The sequence below is a fragment of the Simochromis diagramma genome, unplaced genomic scaffold, assembly GCF_900408965.1.
Source record: "Simochromis diagramma unplaced genomic scaffold, fSimDia1.1 OVJJ01000596.1, whole genome shotgun sequence".
Classification (NCBI taxonomy): domain Eukaryota; kingdom Metazoa; phylum Chordata; class Actinopteri; order Cichliformes; family Cichlidae; genus Simochromis; species Simochromis diagramma.
Genome location: NW_024387245.1, coordinates 16,996,745 through 17,021,223, shown reverse-complemented (window position 1 = coordinate 17,021,223; position 24,479 = coordinate 16,996,745). Strand labels below are relative to the sequence as shown.

At 43.0% G+C, this 24,479-nt stretch overlaps 1 protein-coding gene across 3 annotated transcripts in view; it reads right to left on the bottom strand.

Annotated features, from left to right (window-relative positions):
• Positions 1–204: 204 nt before the first annotated feature.
• LOC120714183 (ephrin type-A receptor 5) overlaps positions 205–24,479 on the bottom strand; it is a 65,647-nt gene continuing 41,372 nt past the window's right edge. The window contains exons 11-20 of one of the 3 annotated variants that reach the window (XM_040000264.1): positions 24,022–24,147; positions 23,213–23,398; positions 15,903–15,964; positions 12,489–12,556; positions 12,252–12,393; positions 10,861–11,010; positions 8,373–8,566; positions 7,219–7,383; positions 6,069–6,085; positions 5,567–5,697 (exon numbers count right to left, since the gene is read on the bottom strand). In XM_040000264.1, the coding sequence (XP_039856198.1) occupies positions 5,681–5,697; positions 6,069–6,085; positions 7,219–7,383; positions 8,373–8,566; positions 10,861–11,010; positions 12,252–12,393; positions 12,489–12,556; positions 15,903–15,964; positions 23,213–23,398; positions 24,022–24,147 (1,127 nt within the window). In that variant the 3' untranslated portion in view covers positions 5,567–5,680. Of the gene's footprint in view, positions 5,698–6,068; positions 6,086–7,218; positions 7,384–8,372; positions 8,567–10,860; positions 11,011–12,251; positions 12,394–12,488; positions 12,557–15,902; positions 15,965–23,212; positions 23,399–24,021; positions 24,148–24,479 lie in introns of all 3 variants that reach the window. The other 2 variants (XM_040000265.1, XM_040000263.1) reach the window with 2 other exon arrangements.

Sequence of the window (24,479 nt, the reverse complement as noted above, 5' to 3'; positions counted from 1 at the left end):
TTCCTTGGATGATATTGCTACAGTTACACCTTCAGAATGACTGAAAGTAACATAATATGATGGCACTGCTTTTTCCTGTGAGGTCACAAACAAATCACTGCAGTGCAGGAACAAAGCATAAAACATAAAACAATTATTAATAATTATTGTAATGTGTAGTGCCTGTGTGTGGTCGACAGATAATGATTGTTACAACAAGAGTTGATTTTACTCATGTTTTATTGCAAAAATATAGATTTGATAACACACTACAAAAACATCAACACAAACATAATACATGACAGTCTCAAAAACAAACCAATAGCACATCAGTAGCTGAGTATTTTTACTGTGCTTTCAATAAATCACAATGAATTTGTTACTCAGTCACTTAAAACTGTATGTGTGAACTGATAAAATAATTACATTTGAGCTGGGGACAATTGATTAATCACATACTTGTTTTGTATGTTAACACTTTGTGAAAGCTGCACATCATTTCTAAGATCAAATACGTGATAATCAAATAAATGTACCTATTTTCCACTTCCTGAGAAGTTAAAAACACAAATGCAAGTAGACAGTGCCGTTGGAAACAGTGTTTGTCCCACTGCAAATATGAATTTGAAGAATTGCTTTTTCTCAAAAATGTTACTCAACAGGCAAATGCTGTGGTCTCGAATTACAATTGTAATTTTATTGACCCACATTAGTCTTTAAGAGACATTTTCCCCCCATCAGTGTGGTTTTCTATATGGCACAAAATACAAATCCTATGCACCTCATCAGCTGTTGCTAAGATGAAGCTGCCCACTAAAGAAGTGGAATAAGTTCAAGCTTATTCCAAACATCCTTTAAACCAAAAATAAGTTGTACAAAGTCTTTGACTTTATTTGCACAGTTGCTCCAAAGTATAAGAAATGCTGAAACGACTAATCAAAAATAGTAGTAATATTAATATTAATAGTAGTAATGGAAGAATGCTAGAACTGTGGGCCCTGATACAATTCAACTCACTTTCAAGGACTCCTAAACCTATTTTCAGTATGTTCACGTCTGACAAAACCCCCCAAAAAACTTAATCAGTTAGTGCAACCTTTTGTTGTTGTTACATTCCCATGCATTTGTGTATGCAAAAATTATTTTTGCAAATAATGTCAGGTCACATATTGCTTTTGGGTCTTTCATAGAATCCAGTCAAACTGGTATCTACTGGTTTATGCGGTGCTGTAATTTTGGAATAAACCCCCCAAAAACTCATGTATGAGTGCAACAACTTCTAATGGACATTTCTGCCTGGACCAGTGTGACTAACTTAGATTACCTCTTCTGAAACTCAAACAACAAAGATGTTACATAAGACCGGTTGTCTTATGTAATTTGACGCAACAATTTTGTCTCCTGCATAAACACTGCATGGCTGACGGAGTTTCAGCTGACAGTTACTGAAGAGTAAAACCACATAAATCTTTAGTATTTGCTGGTTTGTTGTGCTTTCTTTTTTTTTCTTGGCTAATGTGAGCAAAAGATAAAGTCATGCTATTGGAAAAAGTGCTGAGAATAAAGTATTTGAATTGATGATTTGATATTTTGAGCAGAGCATATAATTAGCTTGACTGTATATTTACTATGGTTTGCAATGCCAAGAAATCAATACCTGTTCTCACACTTTTGGAATTAACAGTGTTGATGCTAAAAAGCTGTCAAGACTGGCTGAGGCCTTGACATCAAGGATTAGTGCTCTGTTGACTTCTTGTTAAAAAGCCAATAATTCACCTTTATTCTAAAAGATGCCTGTCAAACCCTGTGTTTACATCATGAAAGTGTATTGTTGTGCCATACACTCGAAAATATGGTGCTCTACATCAATGATGCTCATATAACTTTGATTTGTATTACAAATATGATTAATTCTTGTGCTTAACTGTAAAAAAATTATGCCATGGGGACCAATGGGAGTATGAAGGGAACACAGTAATTCTAATAATTAAATAGTAAATAATAAGGATACACTTGCTGACAGTAACATGTCAGTCACCTATCGATATTTTAGTCAAACAAAGGGCAACAGAATTCTCATAAAGTGCAAATTAAATTAGTTCCAACAAGCATATTATCTGACATTCTTCTTATTGCCTGTAGACGTTGTTGGCAAACATGTATAGAAAGTTGAACAGCTGGGGCATAGCATTTTGGCAGGGGAGTAAATAACGGTGCTCAAAAGATGAGAGGCACTTATAAGGGTGTCGTATTCACTAATTTTTCATGCCCCAAGCATAAATTTTAGTTTGAAAGTAAGCTGAAAGGGTGGTTGTAAAAAGCCAATAACATGACAACTAGGAAGGGTCAAAACACTGCGAAACCCAAACTAAAAGCAGTATTCGTGAGACTGAGGAAGCCTTATGACTCGCTGGGTCGTAAATAAAAACTGCCCAACACAACTGCTTTCGCTGTACAGTACATGCCTTATATTTTGCACCATGTTACTGATGCCTTCCCCTGCTGAATTAAATACCTGCACAGCCACAATAATCTACATAGGCATGGATGCCAGTTTTACTGCCAAATGTTGCCTGCTGTTAAATGCTTGACATCACTAAATGCATACAGTTCCCCAATAATATGCAACATAGCAACATAGTTTATCAATGTACAAGCCAAGTATATAGACTAAAGAGGCTATGCAGATATTTATCTTGTACCAGACTTTCACTCTGTTAGAACACTATGACTTTCAGAAACACATAATAATATAGAATATTAACCTGTGACCATTCCCCACTTTACAATCTTTTATGGAAGCAGTCAAGAAGTTTGATCTTGACAGCAGGTGGAAAAGCTTAAATGCCATTACCTAAGAGGGTCCTTACCACCATTAAGGACTTATCCCTTTTACTCATCTTGAACTCTGTGGGGGGTCTGAGTGTTTCAAAGTGAAAGCATGTTCTTTGAAAAAGTGAAATGCCCCTTTAAAACCTTTACATTCTTCTTGTGTGCTTTTCTATACCTTTCATACAATCAGGTGATAACACCTCTTGAAACCCCCCCCCCCAAAAAAACCTACTTCTACAATCTCATTGCATTTCCATCTGTATACCCCAACACTAGCAGTACACTAACTGATACAAATATAAGCATGTTATCTGCAGAGAGCACAGATATAATGTGAGAACGTAGCTTCTCTTTAGGTGAACAATGCAGTGAAAAAAGGTCAAGTTTTAGCAATAAAGCACTGAGTAGCAATCTACGTATAACATACCATACCAAAGAGAAGTAAAGCAAGGGCTTGATCATTGACATCATTGTATATGTTTATACCATACAATACACCAGAAATTCATCAGTCCCTGTTCATAATTCTCATCTACTTCTAGTGTCAACAAAGCTTTTCTTGCTGCTCTCATTTAGGGCCACTGAAAAATATTTCTAGGTCTTGCACCAAAAAAAATGTAAAATGAAACATAATCACCAACAACATAAGATAAATATTTGCTCTTTTGCATACCCTTCTGGGGACCCTTATCTGGGGACAGTTGTGCTGGTTGCCCCCACTCGATAGCGGCCCAGGTCTATGTAGCAGGAATGCCGATTCAGAATATCTGTCACTATTTACTAATGTGTTACTACTCTGAGATGACTGGTCAATATCCACTTGTCCACATGATAGCAGACAGAAGAACAATGCTCCCTGCTTTAAATATATAATACATTATATACATGAAAGACATGTAGGCAAAGCTGCTCAGTAGTCCAAGAGAGAGTATTATTATAAAACACAAACTGTCCACATAACTTTTGCTCTTTTTTCAAACAAGTAGAAATAAATAAACGATTATCAAGTAGATGAATATTGCCTCCTTATTTTCAGCAGTCCTGTTAGAGTGAGGTTTATTGTGGTGTTGCAGACATGCGTGTGAGAGATTCTCCGCGGCATGGTAAACTGAACAGATTGCTGATGGGTTTCTGCGGTACCTGAAGTTTGTTGGTTCTAAGTGAAGGCTTGATGAAGATCCGAGTGCACTCTTGAGAGAAGGCTGCATTGAAATCCTTGTAGAAGTTCCCTTAAAATCTGAGGAAAATGTTCCATTAGAATACCAGTAAACAGTCTTGTTAGAATCTTTGTGATCCCTTCCATGAGAATCTGAATGGCAGTTCCATTATTACATGAACAAATGTTCCATCAGGATTGAATGAACCTTTGACGAGTGTCAGTTTGTTCCAGTTGTATTCTACTGGAACCACATTTAAACATGAAGTGAAGTTTTAATTTGAAAATGCGCGATCGATGAATGGATGTCAAATTAAAAATGTCCAGTTCCAGTGTGGATCCTACCTTAAGGTTATTTGGAATCTGGATGAAAGATTTACTCATGAATAAGCAAATGCTTCTTTTGAATCTCAGCAAAATCTTCTCCTAGACTTTGAAGTGAAGGTTTTTAAGCGATTTCAGTGTTCCATGTGCTGCTTGCCTGCAATCTGAGTGAATATTTCACTAAAATATGTGTGAATTTTTCAGCTAATAGAACAGTTTACAATTAAAATATGCATTGCTTTGTAGTAACTTCACTGTAAGTGGAAGGTCTTACACATAGAGCAAAGCCAGCTGAATAACATACAATCAGTGGCCTCATTCAGAAGCTGGTTTTAAGGACTAGAATGGTTTTATTGCCACATTGTAGCAGTGCTATACATTCACCCAGAAGAACAGCTGTAGAGAGTATATTTAAGTGTAAATCTTCATGTCTTTATTTGTTTGTTTTCACTTCTCTTTTTTAGGCCCTGTAAGAACCATTCATAAGATCTAGTATTTTAAAACAGCAAAGGTCAAGTATCTATTCTTGTCTTTCATTGCTTTGGAAGATAATTAAGTAAATGACAGTGAATATGAATATGGATGATTAAAATAGATTTTAGCTTCAGTTTTGCACATGAAGATGTGGTAGAAACGGCTAAAAATCAAAACCACAAGCACATCAGCATGTCAAAGCAAATATTGACATTAATTTAAATAATGATAATGGTTCAATATATGGAAATGAATTCAGTGAAACCTGATGGAACGGTAATCTCGATGGAGAAAGTTGCCAAAGAATCAGCAAGTACTTTTTTTGTTCCACGGGGCTCAGCTCACCTGAGACAGGTTGAAAAAGTTCCCTTCGAGCCCAGTGTATAAACTCACATCTGTGATACAGCCAAAAACTTTATGGTTGCTCTCAGAGTTAGATCTGCTGTCTGTGATTTAGGTATCCAAAACAGTGCCAAGAGGATCCCCAGAGTCATATAATTGAATAATTAAAGTAAAACCATTACTTAAGTTCATATTTAGCTCACCATCATCATCCCTCCAAGTAGCACCACTCAGTCCAGTTCAGTTTGGTTTTAGTGCTGCAATATCCAATATTCCCAATGACACCAACGCAAACTCCACACACAGGAACCAACAACATGTGGATCCTCCAGTTTAGATCGGTAGAACACTGGGTATCCTCGTCCACAGAAAGTGCTAAGCCACTCTAGGTCCAGTACATAGTAGGTCCATATATTGTATTTCTGTGTTTGTGTGCGCGTGTACGAGTGTGCATGTGTCTGTATGTTTGTATTTCACATCATATGTTTACAGTAGAGTTGGTGCTGTTCATATGGACCCTCATCTCCTGAATGCTAGTAATAATTTTTTTCTGGTGTCCAGCCAAGTTCACGCCTACTCTTCGCAAATCCCTGAAAAACAGCACACAGAAAACAGGGCACTATATTTAAGCATTCTGCTAACAAATAAGGCAATGCATGAGAAAGTTGTTAAAAATAAGCCTGCATTTTGGATTACTTACATAAATAAATTCATTTTTAATGAATGCGATAACCAGTCTTTTTTGTAAGTTAGAAATTATTGTGTGTTTGGGCTTTTGGATACACACTGACTAAAGAGATTTTGCTGTTAAACCAATTTCTCAATCGTCCTCGAGTTATATATGACATTTTTACCAATGTTCTGTAGTTATATTATCTTTATATGAACTCTTAGTTCAATGAAGAGAAAAAGCATTTTGAAGTATTTGCACAGACTTGCAATCTTGTAATGCAGTGCTTACCAAATTTATTAGACCCCCTGTAATAAAAATGAGAAAACACAAATATTTTAGAAATCTATCAAAAACATGTTTAAAAAAAGTTTTAGGCAAATAACAAACTGAACTCACATTTTTATAACCAAATTTGAACCGGCAAACTTTTCTCTGAGAGGTCAGAAATTAACCAAGTCTAAAATTCAAGTGCTGAAAATAAACTTTCCTGTTCAGGAATGCAAGTAAAGAACTGTAATTTGGCTTTACTATAATATGCTTTACACTAAATTTGAAAATGAATGGAAAACAACAATAATTATAGCTTAGCATTAAAAATATAATTTTGATTAAAGAGCTTCTGCATAGAAACATACAAAAATGTGGGTAATTATGAATACCTTTCATTTAGGGCAGCACTGGAATAAAACTTACATTGGGTGATGGTCTAATAAATTTGTTAAGCACTGTAGATAACCTTCACACCACTTTGTGTGTTCATTAGAGTGTTCATTACATTAAATGGTCTACGGAAAAAACATCTGTGATGCTGTTTAAACCTGGCATTAACATGGTCTTTCAATCCAGCTAAGGACATGAGTGAATAGACCCAGTATACACTGACAATGCATTCACATCGCTCAAACAATATGGGATTTGGACTGGGCTCAGTACTGGACCACAGTGTCTTCTGTGTAAGCACAATCTGTAGGTAATTGTTTATGCACTACTGGCATAATACTCAAGTGTAAACAGACATATATCACCAAGATGTGTTTCAAGCATGTTTGGCATGTTTGACTGGGTTTTTCCTGAAACATGCCAATGAATAGGCCTAATCTTGTTTTCTTCTTATAACTTACAACTATAGCAGAATAGGCACATGAAGTGCTTTGCTGCTTCTCACCAGTAAAGAAACAACTGGATACAAATGACAGATATATTAGATTCAATGACAATTGGTCACTGATGTAACTCAAAGATACATTCTAATCCTGTAGATGAACTGACATACTCTGAAGTGTCCACTTGTAAATACCCAGCGGACAGCGATAAAACCCATGTTAATGCCTTACAAATGATTTATATTAAAACCAGGGGGAATGAAACTACACCTTAAGGTAGACGTCCTATCACCTATGCATTTATATGTATGTGTGCATGTGCATAAGACTCTTACTCTGATGTCATCTGAGCCACTGTTTCCAGTGAAGAGTAGCCTCCTTCCATAAACAGTTCAGTGTAACGTCCCATCTTGATGGAGTCAAGCCACTCTCCTACAGTCTGGCTTCGAGTGCTACAGTTCCCTTCTACGCTGGCATGCTCCACTAACAGGTTGGAAACTCTGGAACGTGGGAAAACAGGTAAAGAGAAAGCAAAATGTTTGAACATGAGTCTTCATGAAGCTATTTATGCACCATTACACAACTGCAAATGTTGTCCACTCAAAAGTCTTTGTCATTTGGCTCACTCTTCATGCTTACAAATAAGGCTCTCTCTTATCAAACAGAAATATTTATGCCAACTAACAACATTCTCCACACTATAACTAGAAGAGGCGTGTGGTGTGAGAAAAGGACAAGCATAGCTTGAGTCATTTTAATCTTGACGCCCGTCATATGTCATTGTATGGCTGTTAGATAAGGTGTTGCTTTATTAAATGCGTTCCAGTGTGTGTTTGTGTGTGTGTGTGTGTGTGTGTGTGTGTGTGTACAAAAAGAAAGAGGAAAACAAAAGATCTACCATTATTTCATTATCTCCGCAAAGAAAATAACATAATGAAGTGTCTGCATAAATGTCTGCTTCAGAGCAATTATTGCCATTTCATACCATTATGTACTAATGCACTGCACATACATGGAGAGGAAATACTAACTGAATGTTCAAATGTTACGACAATCAAAGGACACCCCACTGACTACATTTCAGACTAATGCTTCATTCTAAGAAAATTAAGCCACTTTATTTCTCTGCTCTTTATTGCTAGTGTGCAGCAGCCAAAGACTACGTTTTAACTATGCTGCTACACAGGACTTCAGTAAGACTCTATTTACATTTTATCTTGAAAGATGAAGCCTATTAGCTTAGAGTGCTGAGCCTAATTTGCTTAAAAATGAATGTGTAAATGAATACACTTCATTTTTAAGAGCCAAGAAGCAGAAGCATCATCAATAAGTGTTTAGAAATGTTTAATAGAAAGCTAACATCATTTCTTAACAAAGACAATAACACCAGCCATTCAGATGATATCATCTGTATGTGTGTGTGCTTGTGGAATAAACTATAACTAATATATATTTTAAATGGTGTGCAAAGTACAGTGTTACATCCTACCTGTGTGAGGAGTTGACAAGCTTTTTTAACGAGCTGGGGTTCCGGATGAATTTGTCTAGCAGGCAAACAATCTCATCAAACTTGGGACGGTTGCTGCGTTCTCGCTGCCAGCAGTCCATCATAAGATGGTACAGGGCCTCAGGACAGTCCATAGGACCTGGCAACCTATAGCTTTCCTCCACTGCTTTTATTACCTTCAGATAGAGAGATGAAGAAAGACAGGCAGGTTAGCTTTACAAAAGAAAACAAACAAAAAACAAACCTGTGTATAATGTACAAACAGTTACACTGTAAGAGCAAAAGGTAAATTTCAATCATCTATGCAAGTAGGATAACTAAAGGTTGCTTTAACTTCATGATTATTGTCTGATTGTAGAGTTTAGGAAGCAGTTTCTTCCTCCTCCCCTATCATCATCAGGGGAACAGATGTTGGGGTGACGGATGAATCCCTAGGACTACACATAAACAGCTAACTCGACTTGTACAGGAACACAGATATTGTCTTTAAGAAGGGTCCAGAGTTTGCCTGTATCTTCTTAGGAGGCTCAGGTCCTGCAATGCCAAATGCCCATGCTGTCTATGTTTTGTCACTCTAAGGTGGGACGTATGACTATATGGCAGTGTGTTGGGGCAGCAGGGTGAAAACAGCTGATGTCAGGTGTCTGAAAGGAGGTTGCTAAAGAAACTCCTCAGCATTATGTACAATCCATCCCACTATACATTCCTCTCTGATTGCTCACCACAGCACACACAGGAAAAGGCTCATTGCCCCAAGGTGAAGGACTGAGCACTACAGCAGATCCTTTCTACCTGTGGCTATTAGATTATCCAACTCCCATCTGTTTTGATAGTTCAAACACTGAAAACCCCCCCAAAAGAGCAAAAAAAACCAACATTAACACTCTATAATACTATAATTTTATACCTTCTCATCTGTTCTTTACAAGATGGAAGGATTAGTATTACTACCATAGTATCACTTGTAATTTATTCTCTGTTATCACTTACACTGTTCCACTTTGTGCCCATGCGCACTCCTGTACTGCTGCTGATACTTTTATTTGTGTTTATATGTCAAACTTTTGTCCTTGTGTCTTTTTTTTAGTAACTGAGATTTAGTTTGCTGTTTTTATGCTCTCAGTTTCTGTTTTTATTGCACTAAGCATGTAAAAGGCACAAGAATTTCAAAACATCATAATCAGGTTTATTCAAAAGATTCTGGTATGCTGTCCTCGAGGAAATAGGACTCCAAAGCGACTATAAAATGAAAATCTATAACATGGATATATATTGAAGTATGCAGAGGGTACATCCTGTTTGGTGTATCCTGCAATATTTTTTTAAAGGCAGAACCATGACACACTTCAGCAAGGCAAGATTACTTTCAAATTGAGTTCTCCTGAGCAAGATCCTGAATTCTGATACTTGCTTGAGGGATGTGCTTGCTCTCTACCTGACCTTATACTCAAATATCCATGAAGTTAGCAACCCAACACCAATGGCCTGTGTGAATCCAGCAAAATAACACAACATTAACACAACGTTGTTTATTTCACATGCCTCATAACCCCGTTAATCATTTCTGCAAGTAACAGGATGCAGTACTGAATCACAGAAATGTTTTGGTGGGGGAAATTGAATTGGATGAATAATAAATAAACCTTAGCTCCCTCCGTTAGACCCTGCAGTGGAAAGCAGGCTGCAGTTTTCAGCCTAGTTCTGCCAGTGCAAGACACTACAGGGAATTGATTTGTTGAGTTTATGACAGCCTTTACTTGTGTCAAATTCACACAGAAGACAGATGTGATGGCACTCCAATACGCTTGCATGTATTAAAGCGCATGCATATGTACTCTTGCTCTCTAGCATAAGAGAGAAGCACAGCAGCAAATCACTGCGTGCTGAGGGGGTAGAAAAACTGACTGGCAGGGAGGAAAGATCAGAGGAAGGGAATGAGAGACGAAGTGGGGGAAGAAAGAGAGGGCGGACAAGACGCAAAAAAGTGCATTTTGTAAAGACAAAAAAAGGGACAAGAGAAAGAAGTGAGAAGGAACAGGAGACAGTGGGCAACAGAAGGTGATAGCTGAGAGAAAGAGAGTGTGAGAGCCTGCACTTTCTTGTGCAGATCAGAGAAAATCCAGCATAACGCTTTCAATTAAACATCAAACGTCTTCTCCTCTCCTCTCCTTCTCATCCTCCTCTCCTCCCCTTCTCTAGATTCGAGACAGACAGCCTAACAACCCAAAGGAGGGTGGAGTCTGAAGTAGGAGTTGGAGAGGTCACTGGAGGGCTGTGCGTGCATATGTTGCCTGTGTGAGTGTGTGGGTGGGTGGGAAATTGATGCATGTGTGTGGTGATGAATCAAGTACTGCAAGCTCACGCATCACCATCTGATACGACTGCAGTTGTAAAATCCAGCAAATACTACATGCGTTACTCACAAGATTAAAGAAAACTAACTTTTCCTTAAAATGTCTTTAAAACTTACGTCTTGATTGGACATCTCCCAGTAGGGCCTCTCTCCGTATGACATCACTTCCCACATGACAATCCCATAACTCCACACATCGCTAGCCGAGGTGAACTTCCTGTATGCAATTGCTTCTGGAGCCGTCCAGCGAATGGGAATCTTTCCGCCCTGTAACAAAATGCAGTGTTTACCAGATGATCCAAACACATTGAAGCATTTAAAGGAACCTGGGGCTTGGAAAATAGAACCTCAAATTTTCGTGTGTTGTGCTGCTTTATTATGAAGAAATCTGATATGTTCACATAAATAAATAGACTCGAGCTACGCTTGTCCAGAGCTACAGCAGTAAATACAGCTGCCGTCATTCAACATTTTCATCTTTTGTGTCATGAGGATGGAAACCAAGAACAGACCTTAATTGAGACACTTCTTCCGCATGTGGTCCAATCCAAATTTCCCCTAATGGATACCAATTTAGGAACACATTCATGATACCAAGTTTCACTTTCTTATACAAATTCCCTATCCTAACTGTCGGGGGCCCTGTGATTCCTCTATTTTTTACTCATCTTCATTATCATGCTTTCATTGCAAAGATAAAAAAAAAAAGTTCACAGAAAGACTGCTGAGTTCCACAGGAAAGTGTGTTTTCAGCTGATGAGTAGTGAAATTAGCTTGATGCAGTATTGATGAACACAGCAGCAGGATATCTCAAGCTCTGATTATTTGAAGGGTGTGAATTATGTTATTCTCACTGCTCTGTCAGGGAAGGAGACCCAGACAGTGATAGAGAGAGAGAGCAAGAAGAGATGTAGCCTGGCAGTGAGAGGTGAGTGACAGGATATTTGGCACTAAGGCAGCAAGACTCAGTGCTAATTGAGTGTTGCAGAGACTGAGCTGAGTACTAATTGGACCTCCTCCAGCAGGAAGCAGGCCATCTCTGGCTGACAGAACGCCACTCAGCCTGGGTTATACAGCTCAATTTAAGGCCTGCTGCTGTTGTCTGTGTGTGTGTGTGTGTGTGTGTCAGTGTGTGTTAGTTAAAGTGTCCAGGTGTGTATTTAGTGGGAAGACTATTCTGTGTGTCAGTTTTTCACTTAATCCAAAGTTTGATAAGGCAGAGTCATGCTCTGACACAACCCATATTAAATGTAAATAACTTTAAAGACAACAGTGTGCTGCCCTCTTCCCTAGCACCCACACTGAGGCAGTCAGGTGATTAATTTATTAGTTGATCAAAAGAAAGTTAAGTGAATGCTACTCGCTTGCATGCAGCTTTTAAATATCTTTGCTCTGATATATATTACAGTCTTATATAATTTAAATTGAACAGACTTTGGGCAGTTAGCCTGACAAACAACTTTAAGATATGTAATAACCACTGGCTTCAGAAATTTGTGCAGCTTTACCCGTGTGGTATATGCAGCCTCCGGATCATCTTCCAGGACTCGGGATAGACCAAAATCAGACACTTTACACACAAGGTTACTGTTGACCAGGATGTTACGAGCCGCTAGATCACGGTGGACATAGCCCATGTCAGACAGGTATCTACATTTGTCAAAACAAAGGGAAGAAGGGTTAAACACAAACACTGCACGTTAATGAGTTCGAAAACACAGTGTGTTTGTTGGTTTTCTTTATACCTCATGCCAGATGCAATCCCACGCAGCATACCAACCAGCTGGATTACAGTAAACTGGCCATCATTTTTCTATGTAGAAAGAAGGGACAAAGGTGGAAAGACATTCTTAATATTTTGCTTTGGTATCTTTATCTAAACAATTGAATATAGTGTAAATAAATCGAGTCTATAATGTATCACATACGATGTACCACATATGTATTAACAAAAAATAACACGAATAGAAATGAAGACATAAACAGATAAACCTTAAAAAAAGGGGCCTATAGAGAGTTTATAGAGCTGGCCTTATAAAAGCTGCCAGACAGGACAGGATAGTGTAACTCTATATATGTCTGTGAAGGTTCTCAGTCATCCAGGTCATCACAGTCTAAGGAGCTTGGAAAGAAAAGCGCCTGGACTTCTTTGAGTTGCTTGAAGACGTTTCACCTTTCATCCGAGAAGCTTCTTCAGTTCTAAGGTCAAATGGTGGAGAGTCCCAGATTTAAACCCAGTGGGAATATCCCCCCAAGAGGGACAACTCTATATATGCACCACATAATAATAATAATAAAAAATTTGAACATTTCTGACTTTATTTTGATAGGGACACTGGGAAGAATGGCAGAAGTAAGCACAGGGGGGGATGACATTTAGCAAATGCTACCCAGGCAGCATCTGCACGAATTATTTACCCATGTTGTATCGAACTTTAGCACTTAACTACTGGTCAACCCTGTATATGTTCTGTTGATTTTAAACCGTGTAAACCTGCAGACCTGGGCCAATTACAAGATAATATAAAGAAAGATGGGAAAAGGCTCCTTTTCAACTTCTCCCCCTGGATTTTGCCAATGGCTGTTATGGTGCCACTGCAGCAAATGTTGGGATTACTTTTTCTGTTTTTCTCTAACAGCTACCAACCAGGAAGAAAGATTAAAAGCTGAAATATATTCTCCAGTATTGGTTTGGTTGTAGCCACATAACCACTGATCAATACAGATCTGATTAGCCTATTGTGTCAGCAAGGCAAGTCAGCTTATCTAATCCTCTAGTTTTATGTGATAATTATAGAGAATATCCATAAGCACTTTACTCTGAAAATACACATAATTTACATTTATATTTCTAGTATTTAGCTCTGGAGCTGACCATTTTTCCTCTATAAGTGTCAGTGATGGTCATCCAATCAACTATGCACTTCAAGTCAGACCTCCTGCTCTATAAAATGACCTAAAGCATTAATATTTCCATGATTCCTGCCCAGAGTTCAGTGTCACCCTGCTGCCTTGAATCACATCATGTTTTATGAAATGACTGTCTCCTGTACATACGCGTGTCTCCCCAAGTAATTCATCTTTCCCCTTCCTCCCTGCAATACCTGACTTAACCTTTCTGCTACTCTTCCAATCTGTATAGGAGAACGATGCTAAATCGGTTGTTCAAAATGTGAGAAAAATGAAGCATGCTTTTTGCCAAAGAAATAATTAATTCAAGCAACAGCATTGGATGACAAGTTACATTAGTAATTAAGCTAATATTGAAAACTGCACACACAGTGATGGCTTTTTCCCTGGTATGGAAGACTCTTTCACTAGATTTCCTCTTAGCTTTTTCCCCTCTCATTGGTAGGCTCTCATTGTTAGTTTAAGCTTTTGCTCCTTCCAATCCAAATGTAAACTATCAACATTCCCCTCATCCACTCTTCACATTTTGACAGCAGACATGCAGCTCACAGTTTCAACAAATAGTTTTTTCTATCCACTCGCAGCAGAACATCCCACTTACATGTGAAATGAGATGTTAAGCCAAAGATGTGAGTTAGCAGCCTCACAGTACATTGTCCATAGCTGTGACAGCTAATCCAGGACCCAGTCCAGCCTCTGGTTTTCAAATAGCTGTGTCATTTATACTGGCCTCAGTACACCAGCCATCCATGTAATTACTTCTAAGGGTTTTCTGTGCTGCACCGTCTGCTGGTGGCCCATCTTCCCTGCTTCCACTTTGCCATTCAGGTTTATTCCCCATGACACACAGGACAGTCATATCAGCAGTTTTCACTCACCACAGCTCTGTAACACACACTTATCTGTATTTTTTGTCTCACAGCATCCCCCTTTTCCATGCAGCCAAAATGAGATCATTCCCTTCAGATGAGATTTCTGATTGTTCCTGTCTGCAATGCCTTTCAAGCAAGTAAACCGACACCTCAAACCAGAAGCATTTTACTCTCCCCTTTCCTCCGTTGTTGTTTTTGTTTAAAAAAAAACCCACTTTAACTCTCTTCAGTGCTGAATCCTGATTGAATCTTATGTATTTCATCTCTTCATTAGCAAGACTCTTGAAGAAATTTATAGTTTTTCTCATGCAGGAATTAGACTTGTCTGCTACCTGAGCGTTGTGCCACTGTAGGCAGTGAACAGACTGTTAAGTGGTCTGAAGAGGGAATATTTATTTCAGCCTGCCTCTTCATTAAATTCCACATTCTACTCGCGATGAAGGCAGTACTTTCATTTACGCAGGAAAGGCATTATTCCAACTCTGAAGGCTTAGTGACTTTATATATTCTGGTGAGGTGATCTGTGTCATAGTAAAGGTGAGAAAGCATTTCAATATTTAAATGTGCCTTAAATCTGCCCCATGCAGATGAACTCAGATTCTCTGATTATTCACTACTATTTTGTGTTTCTCATCATGTTATCTTCCTTCCTTGACCTTATCAATGCAGCTGGCCTCTCCAGTTGTCTAACCAGGGTCTCCTAACTGTCTCTCATTCTGATTTTAAAACTAGCTGACCGTGCTTTTGAGGTTGTTGCACCCAAACTGTGAAACAGACTTCCTCAGTCAGTCAGGTCAGGCGACTCTTATTTGTTTAAAATGACTACTGAAAACTGTGTATAGGTTAGCGTTCCTTTAATTTTACCCTTTAATTTTTTGCCAAAATTTGCGACTTTTTGCATGTATGTTGAAATGAAATCCTGACCGTATGCCTGTGTCTGCATGTTTGAACATGTATACTTATCTTCAATTTGTGGCTTTTATTTGAACTGTGAAGCGCTTTTTAACTCTATGTTTTGAAAAGTGCTATACAAAATACATTACTATTAGTAGGAAATATTACTTTCATCGCCTGAACACATCTGTATCTGTTTTCTGCTTAAAAGCTGTTATAAAACCTGCTTTAACTGCCATCTTTCTGTTATGAACCACTGTTGTCTCAATGTGTGCACCACTGTCTGTTTCCAGCATCCTTCAGTCCATTGAGATGTTACAGACAACACTAAAACTGAGATGATATAATTTCTTGTTAATGAAGCTACGAATTCTGCTTAAAAAACTTTTTGGAGATTTTTGGAGAATCAGAGTGGGTTTGTATTTTATCAAGGGTCATTTTTTAAGTATTTCTTCCCTCAGACCCTTCTCCTGTATATTTTACCTTGAGAAAAGTGTCCAATGAGCCATTCTCCATGTATTCTGTGATGATCATCACCGGCTTGCCTGAGAAGAAGAAAAAACAAAATCAACAATAAAATACTTCACGTTAATAAGCAAATATTTTGAAATCATAGTTTTGACATTTGCTGGAAGATTTAGTTTTTTACCATTTATCTAGATAGCAACACAAAGTAAAATATCCTCTAATGATCCAATTCCAAAGTTTATATTGTAGCGGGTCAGGGCTGTTCAGGGTTCTGTTTGTACAGTTATGTTTTGTTTATGTTGCCATAGTGACGGGTGACGCCCTCTCGCTGCGACGGTGTGTCCTTCCGGGGTCAGAGGGCGCCCTGTGTGTTGTTGTTGTTGTTGTTGTTGCCGCGCTGAGCAGTTAGCTAGCGGCAGTGTTTTCTGCAAATGTTAATAAACGGCTGTGCTCCCTGGCTAGCTCACGGGAAGCAAGACCAAACGATACCTCCGTCTCCTCCTTGTCTGAGCTCGCCACATTGGTGTCAGAAGTGGGATAGCTCACCCTCGCCGTAATGGAGAGAGACATTCAGAGGCTGGAGCAAGCCGTCGAGGAGAACATTCCCCGCTTGGGAAACTGGCGATGGAAGAGAGAGGATGTGAGCGGCCATGTAAGTCCCCCGACAGGTCCCGATGGCGCGAGCGCACCGCGGCGGCGGCCCGTCGCGACAGATGCTAGGGCAATGCTTCATGGGCTACCTCTGTCGACCCACACGCCGAGCCCCCAACCGCGAGCAGTTATGCCTACCACGCCAGTTAAGGTACCGAAATACAACGGGCTAACCCCGTTAGAGCCCTACCTCTCACAAGTGTGGCTAGCCGCCAGACATAGTGGCTGGAGCGAAGAGGAGACTGCTACACACCTAGCGCTAGCATTAGAGGGAGATGCACTGCAGATACTCCTTGACCTAGCCCCGGCAGAGCAGCATGAGCTCCAGGCCCTCACCACGGCACTCGAGAAGCGATTTGGGCAGCGGCACTCCACTGATCAGAGCAGAGAGCAGCTAACCAACCGGAGCCGTCGACCGGGGGAGAGCCTGGGCACCTTTGCAGCAAACGTGTTGCTGTATGCTCGTCGTGGCTACCCGGAGTTTCCAGCAGCAGCCCGTGAGGAGCTTAGCCTGCATGCTTTTCTGCGAGGACTTTTCCCAGAGCGACTACGCCAACACGTCCACCTGGCCATGCCTCAGACCCTCCGTGAGGCGCTCCTTGAGGCTGAAAGGGCCGAGCTGGTGCTCACCTCGCGACCTAACCAGCAGGTGCCCCCCCCAAACTACCCCCAAATCAGAGCCGCAGACTGCGACGGGGAGGGGGAGGTCGCTGAGATGTCCCAGCTGCAGCCCTCAGTGCCCCGGAGGCGTCCTCGTCGACCGACCGCTGCTACCGGTGCGATGAGCCTGGCCACGTGGCGCGTGACTGCCCAGCACCAGCCCCGAAGACCGGAACTACGCAGCCTCAGGGAAACGAGGAGGGAGCGGTGTAGCGAGGGGACCACCGCTCCAGCTTCCTGCCCCCCTCCAAGGACGATGCACAGTGGTGGGCCGAGTTGGGCACCTCAAGGGACTCTACTTGAGCTGCTGTGTTGAGGACCAGCCATGCCAGGCCCTGGTGGACACGGAGTCTACCATTTCCCTGATACGACCTGACGTGCTCCCTGAAACATCCGGGCCACTGGTAAAGGGTTGGTTGCCCACAGACACCCAACTGATGACAGTGACGGGGGAGAAAACTGTTATGCGGGGGAAGAAACCGTTGCGGATCCGAGTGAAGGATCTAGAGCTGGTGCACGACTTCTGGCTCGCCGACATTCAAGACCAGTGCATCATTGGCCTGGGTCTGCTGAGCCGCTCGGGGGCCTGCGTCGACACCGCAAAGCTGGCTATCACTCTTGGCACAGAGACTTTTGCCCTCCAGCGCGGCCAAAAGCAGGGAGCGGGGACCAGACGAGACAGGCGTCGGGCAGCTGCCGCTCAGCAGATTTCGGATGCCGGTGGCTCTGGGTCATCTCCACTCGCCTCAGCCTCAGCCTCAGCCTCTCAGCCCGACAAACCTCCCTCGACCGAGACCATCGAGGCTGTTGATGACCTTTGGCAGCGCAGCAGCGTAGGCCTCAACGTCAACCAGCGCCAGCGGTTGAGGTGCCTCCTGGACGAGAATGTGGACATCTTTTCCGCCAGTGACAAAGACTGTAGGCAGACGAGTCTGGTCCAGCACACCATCGACACCGGCTCTGCTCAGCCCATCCGTCTGCGTCCACACCGGCTGCCCCTCTCAAAACGGCAGGTAGCGGAAGAGAAGATCTGTGAGATGGCTGCGGCTGGGGTGATTGAGCTGTCCAATAGCCCATGGGCGGCACCCGTGGTTCTGGTGGGGAAGAAGGATGGCAGCCCGAGGTTCTGCGTGGACTTTCGCCGTCTCAATGCAGTCACCAAGAAGGACTCGTACCCGCTGCTGCGGATCGACGAGGCCCTAGATTACGTTACCGGCTCCAGTTGGTTCAGCTCCCTCGACCTACGCAGCTGTTACGATCCAATGTTGTCAGTGTTTTGTGTTAGGCGTGACTGTTATGTGTTTCCTGTTTTACTTTGAAGGTCTGTCTTATCTCAGTGTGTTCAGTTTACGCTTCCTTGTCTCGTCAGTTCTGATTTGCCCCAGCTGTGTTTCCCTCCTGTTGTCCATTCCCTGATTGCTCCCTCTATGTATTTAAGCCCTGTGTTTCAGTTTGTCATGGGTTGTGATCACTGTGGTGTTGGTATCGTAGTTTTGTAAATAGATTTGTAAAGTAGCAATTGAGTAATTTGTTCACCTTGTATATATTGTTCACTGCAGCAGCCTAGTAGGCGTGAGAAGCCATTTTTGTTGATTACGTTTTCTCCTGTTTTTGTTTAGGAAGTTAGGTAAGTGAATTGTCTTTTGTTTGGTTTTTTCATTTTGGGTAGGAAAGTATAGGGACCATTAGGGAGTTTTGTTTGTTATTTTTGGCACTGCTCACTGCTGAAGCAAATAAATGGCTGCTTAGCATTTTAAAAGATACTATTGTTTGGGTTCTTGTTTTGGGTGGAGTGTGGTGGGCCAATGTTGTGTTGCGTTCAAGACACGCCTAGACTTAGAACGTAACATAAATGGGGGCTCGTCCGGGTTTTGTTTGTTATTTTTGGCACTGCTCACTGCTGAAGCAAATAAATGGCTGCTTAGCATTTTAAAAGATACTATTGTTTGGGTTCTTGTTTTGGGTGGAGTGTGGTGGGCCAATGTTGTGTTGCGTTCAAGACACGCCTAGACTTAGAACGTAACACAGCGGTTACTGGCAGGTGGAGCTAGCCCCCGACGCAAGGCCTAAGACTGCATTCACCATTAGACAGGGGCTGTGGCAGTTCAGGGTCATGCCATTTGGGCTCTGCAATGCGCCAGCGACGTTTGAGAGGCTGATGGAGAGGGTGCTCGTGGATATCCCTCGTAGCCGCTGCGTTGTGTACCTGGATGACCTGTTGGTGCACGGTGGCGACTTCGACAGTGCACTGTCTCACCTGAGCGAGGTCTTGAGTGCCATCCGATGAGCTGGGCTGCGGCTCAACCCCGCGAAATGCCGGCTGTTGGTGAGAGAGACCACGTTCTTGGGCCATGTGATCAGCGCTCGAGGTGTCGCCACTGACCCCGCAAAAGTGGCTGCGGTCCGGGACTGGACGACTCCCTCGAACGTCCAAGAACTGCGGAGCTTCCTGGGCCTAGCCTCCTACTATCGTTGGTTCATCAAGGGGTTCGTGATGATGGCCAGCCCCCTCCACCGCCTGACTGACAAGGGACAGCTGTTTGGCTGGGGGGAGGCCTGTGCTGCGGCTTTTGCACAGCTGAAGGAGGCCCTCACCAGAGCTCCAGTCCTGGCCTACCCCGACGCCCGGCAACCTTTCATTGTGGACACTGATGCTAGCAATGTAGGAGTCGGGGCGGTCCTTTCCCAGCAGGACGAGGCTGGAGAACGGGTGCTGGCGTACTTCAGTCGTGCCTTGGGGCGAGCCGAGAAGAACTACTGCGTGACCCGGCGGGAGCTGCTCGCCGTAGTGCTAGCGGTGCGGCACTTCCAGTCATATCTGCACGGCTGCCGGTTCCTCCTGCGCACTGACCATGCATCTCTGACTTGGCTCCTGAACTTAGAACACCCAGAAGGGCAGGTGGCCCGCTGGCTGGAGGTCCTTCAGGGCTATGACTTCGAGATCCAGCATCGGGCAGGTCGACAGCATGGCAACGCTGATGCCCTCTCCAGACGGCCCTGCGTAGCCGTCGAGTGCCGCTACTGCCTGCGACAGGAGGAGCGGGCCCAGGAGGTGCTGGGGGTGGCTACTGCTCAGGCCACAGCCGGCGGAGGGGGGTGGCTCCCATTGACAATGCAGCAGCTGAAGCGGGAGCAGGAGGCTGACGCGACGTTGGTTCAGGTGGGGGCCTGGCTGGAGGCGGCGCAACGCCCCGCCTGGACGGGGGTGTCGGGACAGGAGCCCGAGGTGAAGGCCTACTACTCCCAGCACAACAATCTGGAGACCCACGACGGCCTCCTGTACCGGAGATGGCGGGCCCCCGGACAGGGCAGAGATCTCCTGCAGCTGTTGGTGCCTTGGTCGCTGCGGTCGCAGGTGCTTGAGCTGGTCCACGGCTCGGTGGGGGCAGGACACTATGGGAACGCCAAAACTCTCCGCCGCCTCAGGGGACGGTTCTACTGGCCTGGCTGTCGACGGGATGTGGAACTTCATGTGCACTGCTGTGACACCTGCACGGCACAGAAGGGCCCAACTCAACGCTCCACTGCCCCCCTTCAGCAGTACCTGGTGGGGGCCCCAATGGAAAGAGTGGGAGTGGATGTCCTAGGGCCTTTCCCCGTCACAGAGTCAGGGAACCGGTATGTGTTGGTGGCTATGGACTATTTCACGAAGTGGCCAGAGGCCTACGCGGTGCCGGACCAGAGCGCAACGACGACGGCCGAGAAGCTGGTGGAGGAGATGTTCGCCCGTTTTGGGGTCCCGGCTGAGCTCCACAGTGACCAGGGGCGTAACTTCGAATCGAAGGTCTTCGGGGAGATCTGCCGGCGACTGGGGGTGGAGAAGACGAGAACCACACCGCTCCACCCACAAAGCGATGGCTTGGTTGAGCGCTTCAACCGCACGCTGGCCACCCAGCTCGCCATTCTCACCAGCCGCCACCAGCGGGATTGGGACCGACATCTGCCCCTGGTCCTTTGGTCGTATCAGACTGCGGTGCAGGAGTCCAGCCAGTGCACACCTGCCACTCTGATGTTTGGACGGGAGCTCCGGACGCCTGTGGATCTGGTGTTCGGGTCCCCCCCCCCGAGCCGGAGATTGATGGTGGGCCAGAGATGGACTACTACAGGAGGCTGAGGGAGCGGCTGCAGGTGGTTCATGACTACACCCGCCAGGCCCAGGCCAGCGCTGGAGTACGACAGAAAAGAGCCTACGACACCAAGTGCCAAGGGGGGGTTTTCATGCCTGGCGACAAGGTTTGGGTGTACTGCTCGGTTCGCAAGAGAGGAGTGTCCCCCAAACTCTGCAGTCACTGGCAAGGGCCGGCGGAGGTCGTGGAGCGGCTAACAGACGTGGTGTACCGTATCCGCATGCTGGGCCCGGGGCGCATGGTGGTGTTGCACCGGGACCGGCTCTCACCGTACCGACCGCTCGCTCCGGCAGACGCTGGGGCAGGGGATGATGGTGGCACCCCATGTTCTGACCCGAGTGACTTTTCCCCTGCCGGTCGTGACCGGCCGGTGCGCCAAAAGAAGGCACCTGGACATTTGCAGGACTTTGTGTGGGGTAATGGGGTCGTCGGGGACGACTGACCCCTTAGGTGGGGGCTATGTAGCGGGTCAGGACTGTTCAGGGTTCTGTTTGTACAGTTATGTTTTGTTTATGTTGCCATAGCGACAGGTGACGCCCTCTCGCTGCGACGGTGTGTCCTTCCGGGGTCAGAGGGCGCCCTGTGTGTTGTTGTTGTTGTTGTTGCCGCGCTGAGCAGTTAGCTAGCGGCAGCGTTTTCTGCAAATGTTAATAAACGGCTGTGCTCCCTGGCTAGCTCACGGGAAGCAAGACCAAACGATACCTCCGTCTCCTCCTTGTCTGAGCTCGCCACAATATTATATACAAACAAAACAAAAAAATAGAATAAGGATATATCATGTGTGCCAATTTTTGCTTGAAATATGACTTACTTCTCAGTTAAAATAATCAATTCTTTATCTGACATTGTGCATGCAATTTTTCCAAAATTTAAACTGAGATGTAAACATTTGTACGCATGAGAACAACCCTTAACAGCAACTTATACGGTGGCCCTGAGAGGCCAAACGGACTGCAGAAAACACCAGCAATAAGAAAAACACTGCAAAAGCACACAAAACACAATGGAAATAGAAAAAACGAAAACGGACACTGAAAAATAGAAAACACAAATAGAAAAAACAAAAACAGAAATAGGAAAAAACAGATTTCCAAAAGCACAAGGGAAGTGTTTCTGGGGAGACAATAACCTGACGGACCAGGTGCGGGAACCAAAATATGCTAAGAATTGTGCTGGGAGACACTTAAAAGAAGTGGAGCATCTATCGGTTTTGTGAGGAAAGAAAAGATGAGAGGTTAAGTGTGTTAGCCTAACTATTAGCCTAAAAACCCATCATTAGTATTATATGAATCATGAGATTAAAACACACACTCTGTCTCCCCAGAAACACTTCCCTTGTGCTTTTGGAAATCTGTTTTCTCCTATTTCCATTTTCGTTTTTCCTTTTCTGTTTTTTTTCCCCCCTATCTCCGTTGTGTTTTGTGTGCTTTTGCACCGTTTTTCTTATTGCTGGTGTTTTCTTAAACTTAGCAGCTAGATCAACACTCAGTTATGCAAAAAAAAAAGAAGAAGAAAGAAATATGTTAATCTTCATGAAGGTAAAACAGATTATAGGGTTGAAATTGAATTGTCAGCTTTCCAGTTGCTTTCAAAAGTTAATATATTAGATACTGTTGAACTTGACAAGCAGACTATGACATTAACTAAGTGTAAGTCAGAAAAAAAGTTGAAAAGGAAAACCTGTTAAAGTACAGGACTGATTAAGTACAGCATGCAAGTTTAAAATGACATAGCAAGGCTTAAGATTCCTATATATCTACACCAAACAACTGCTGTGAGTTTTACTTACGTTGTGACATCCAATATGTGCTAGATCCTACAGGATGCAGTTTCACATAAAACACAGTGTATTAAACTTAAATATGGATACACATGCTGATAACTCACTCTTAGTAACCACACCCTCCAGACGGATGATGTTTGGGTGGTTAAACTGGCCCATGATTGACGCCTCCCAAAGAAAGTCACGTCTTTGCTGCTCTGTGTAGCCTGCTTTCAAGGTCTTAATGGCAACCTGGATCTCTCGTTTCCCGGGCAGCCTCAGCGGTCCACTGCACACTTCACCAAATTCCCCTGAGGAAAAAAAAGGTAGACATTAAGAGTGGCATCAACATTTCAGTTAAACCTGACCTGTAAAAACTATTATGAAATGGCAAATCAACCTTGACCAGACAGATAGATTTTCTTTAAGTAAAGCTGAAATTTTGTGCCTGACACACTGTGTTCGGACAGCTTATATTCTTTACTTTAAGGGGCCAATCTTGAAATTGGCTAAAGCGCTTGAAGCTAATAAATGTGGTCAGTCAACATTTTTGTCAGTGGAAACATTATTTATGTCTGTGCACAATGTTGCTTTTAAGCACACTCTTAACTTATGCTTATGTAAGCTTATGCAATTATGAATGTGACAGGTTTATGAAGGTTGTAGAAAATATGACACACTGCAGTAGTGTTAATGAGAAAATGTTTCAATACTACAGAAGGCAGAATTAGGCTCGAGTCATTATGCTATTAGTCTATGTATTTTAATAAGGCATTTTGTGACGTTAAGCTGTTTCAGGGCACCGATTAAACAGGTTTACCTTTGTGGTTCTGAATTAAGGATAACACAGACAGGCTTAAACTGATGCTCCAAATATGAAACAGTGGATCTCCAAGGTGTACACACACAGATGCAGACATTATTTTTTACCCACCAGCACCAATGATCCTTTCAATGGAGATGTATGAAACGTCAATCTCCTGGGCAAATTCATGCACTGCCTGGTTGGGATCTTCATAGGTGAGGGGATCGATATAAGTACGCACCCCTGGAAATTTTACTGCAGAAGCACACGCAGAGCAACATTATTATTTGAGTACAATAGATTCATACGCCTAAAAAAAAGATACATGTATTAATTAGTGCCATTAATTATTCCCAGAAGACAACCATCTTTTCATCCATCCTGCAAATTTGGCATGCAGATAATAAACACTAATTTTAAACATTTTATTTCACAGTCCAAATCAATATAACACTATCCCACATGGTATTATTTTCCTGACTACTCTGGAGTTGATATACCAATCACAGTTGGCTTTGATTCCATACCAAAAGATGGATAGAGGGTGTCATGCCAAAAATGTGGACAAATATATTAAGCTGTCACAA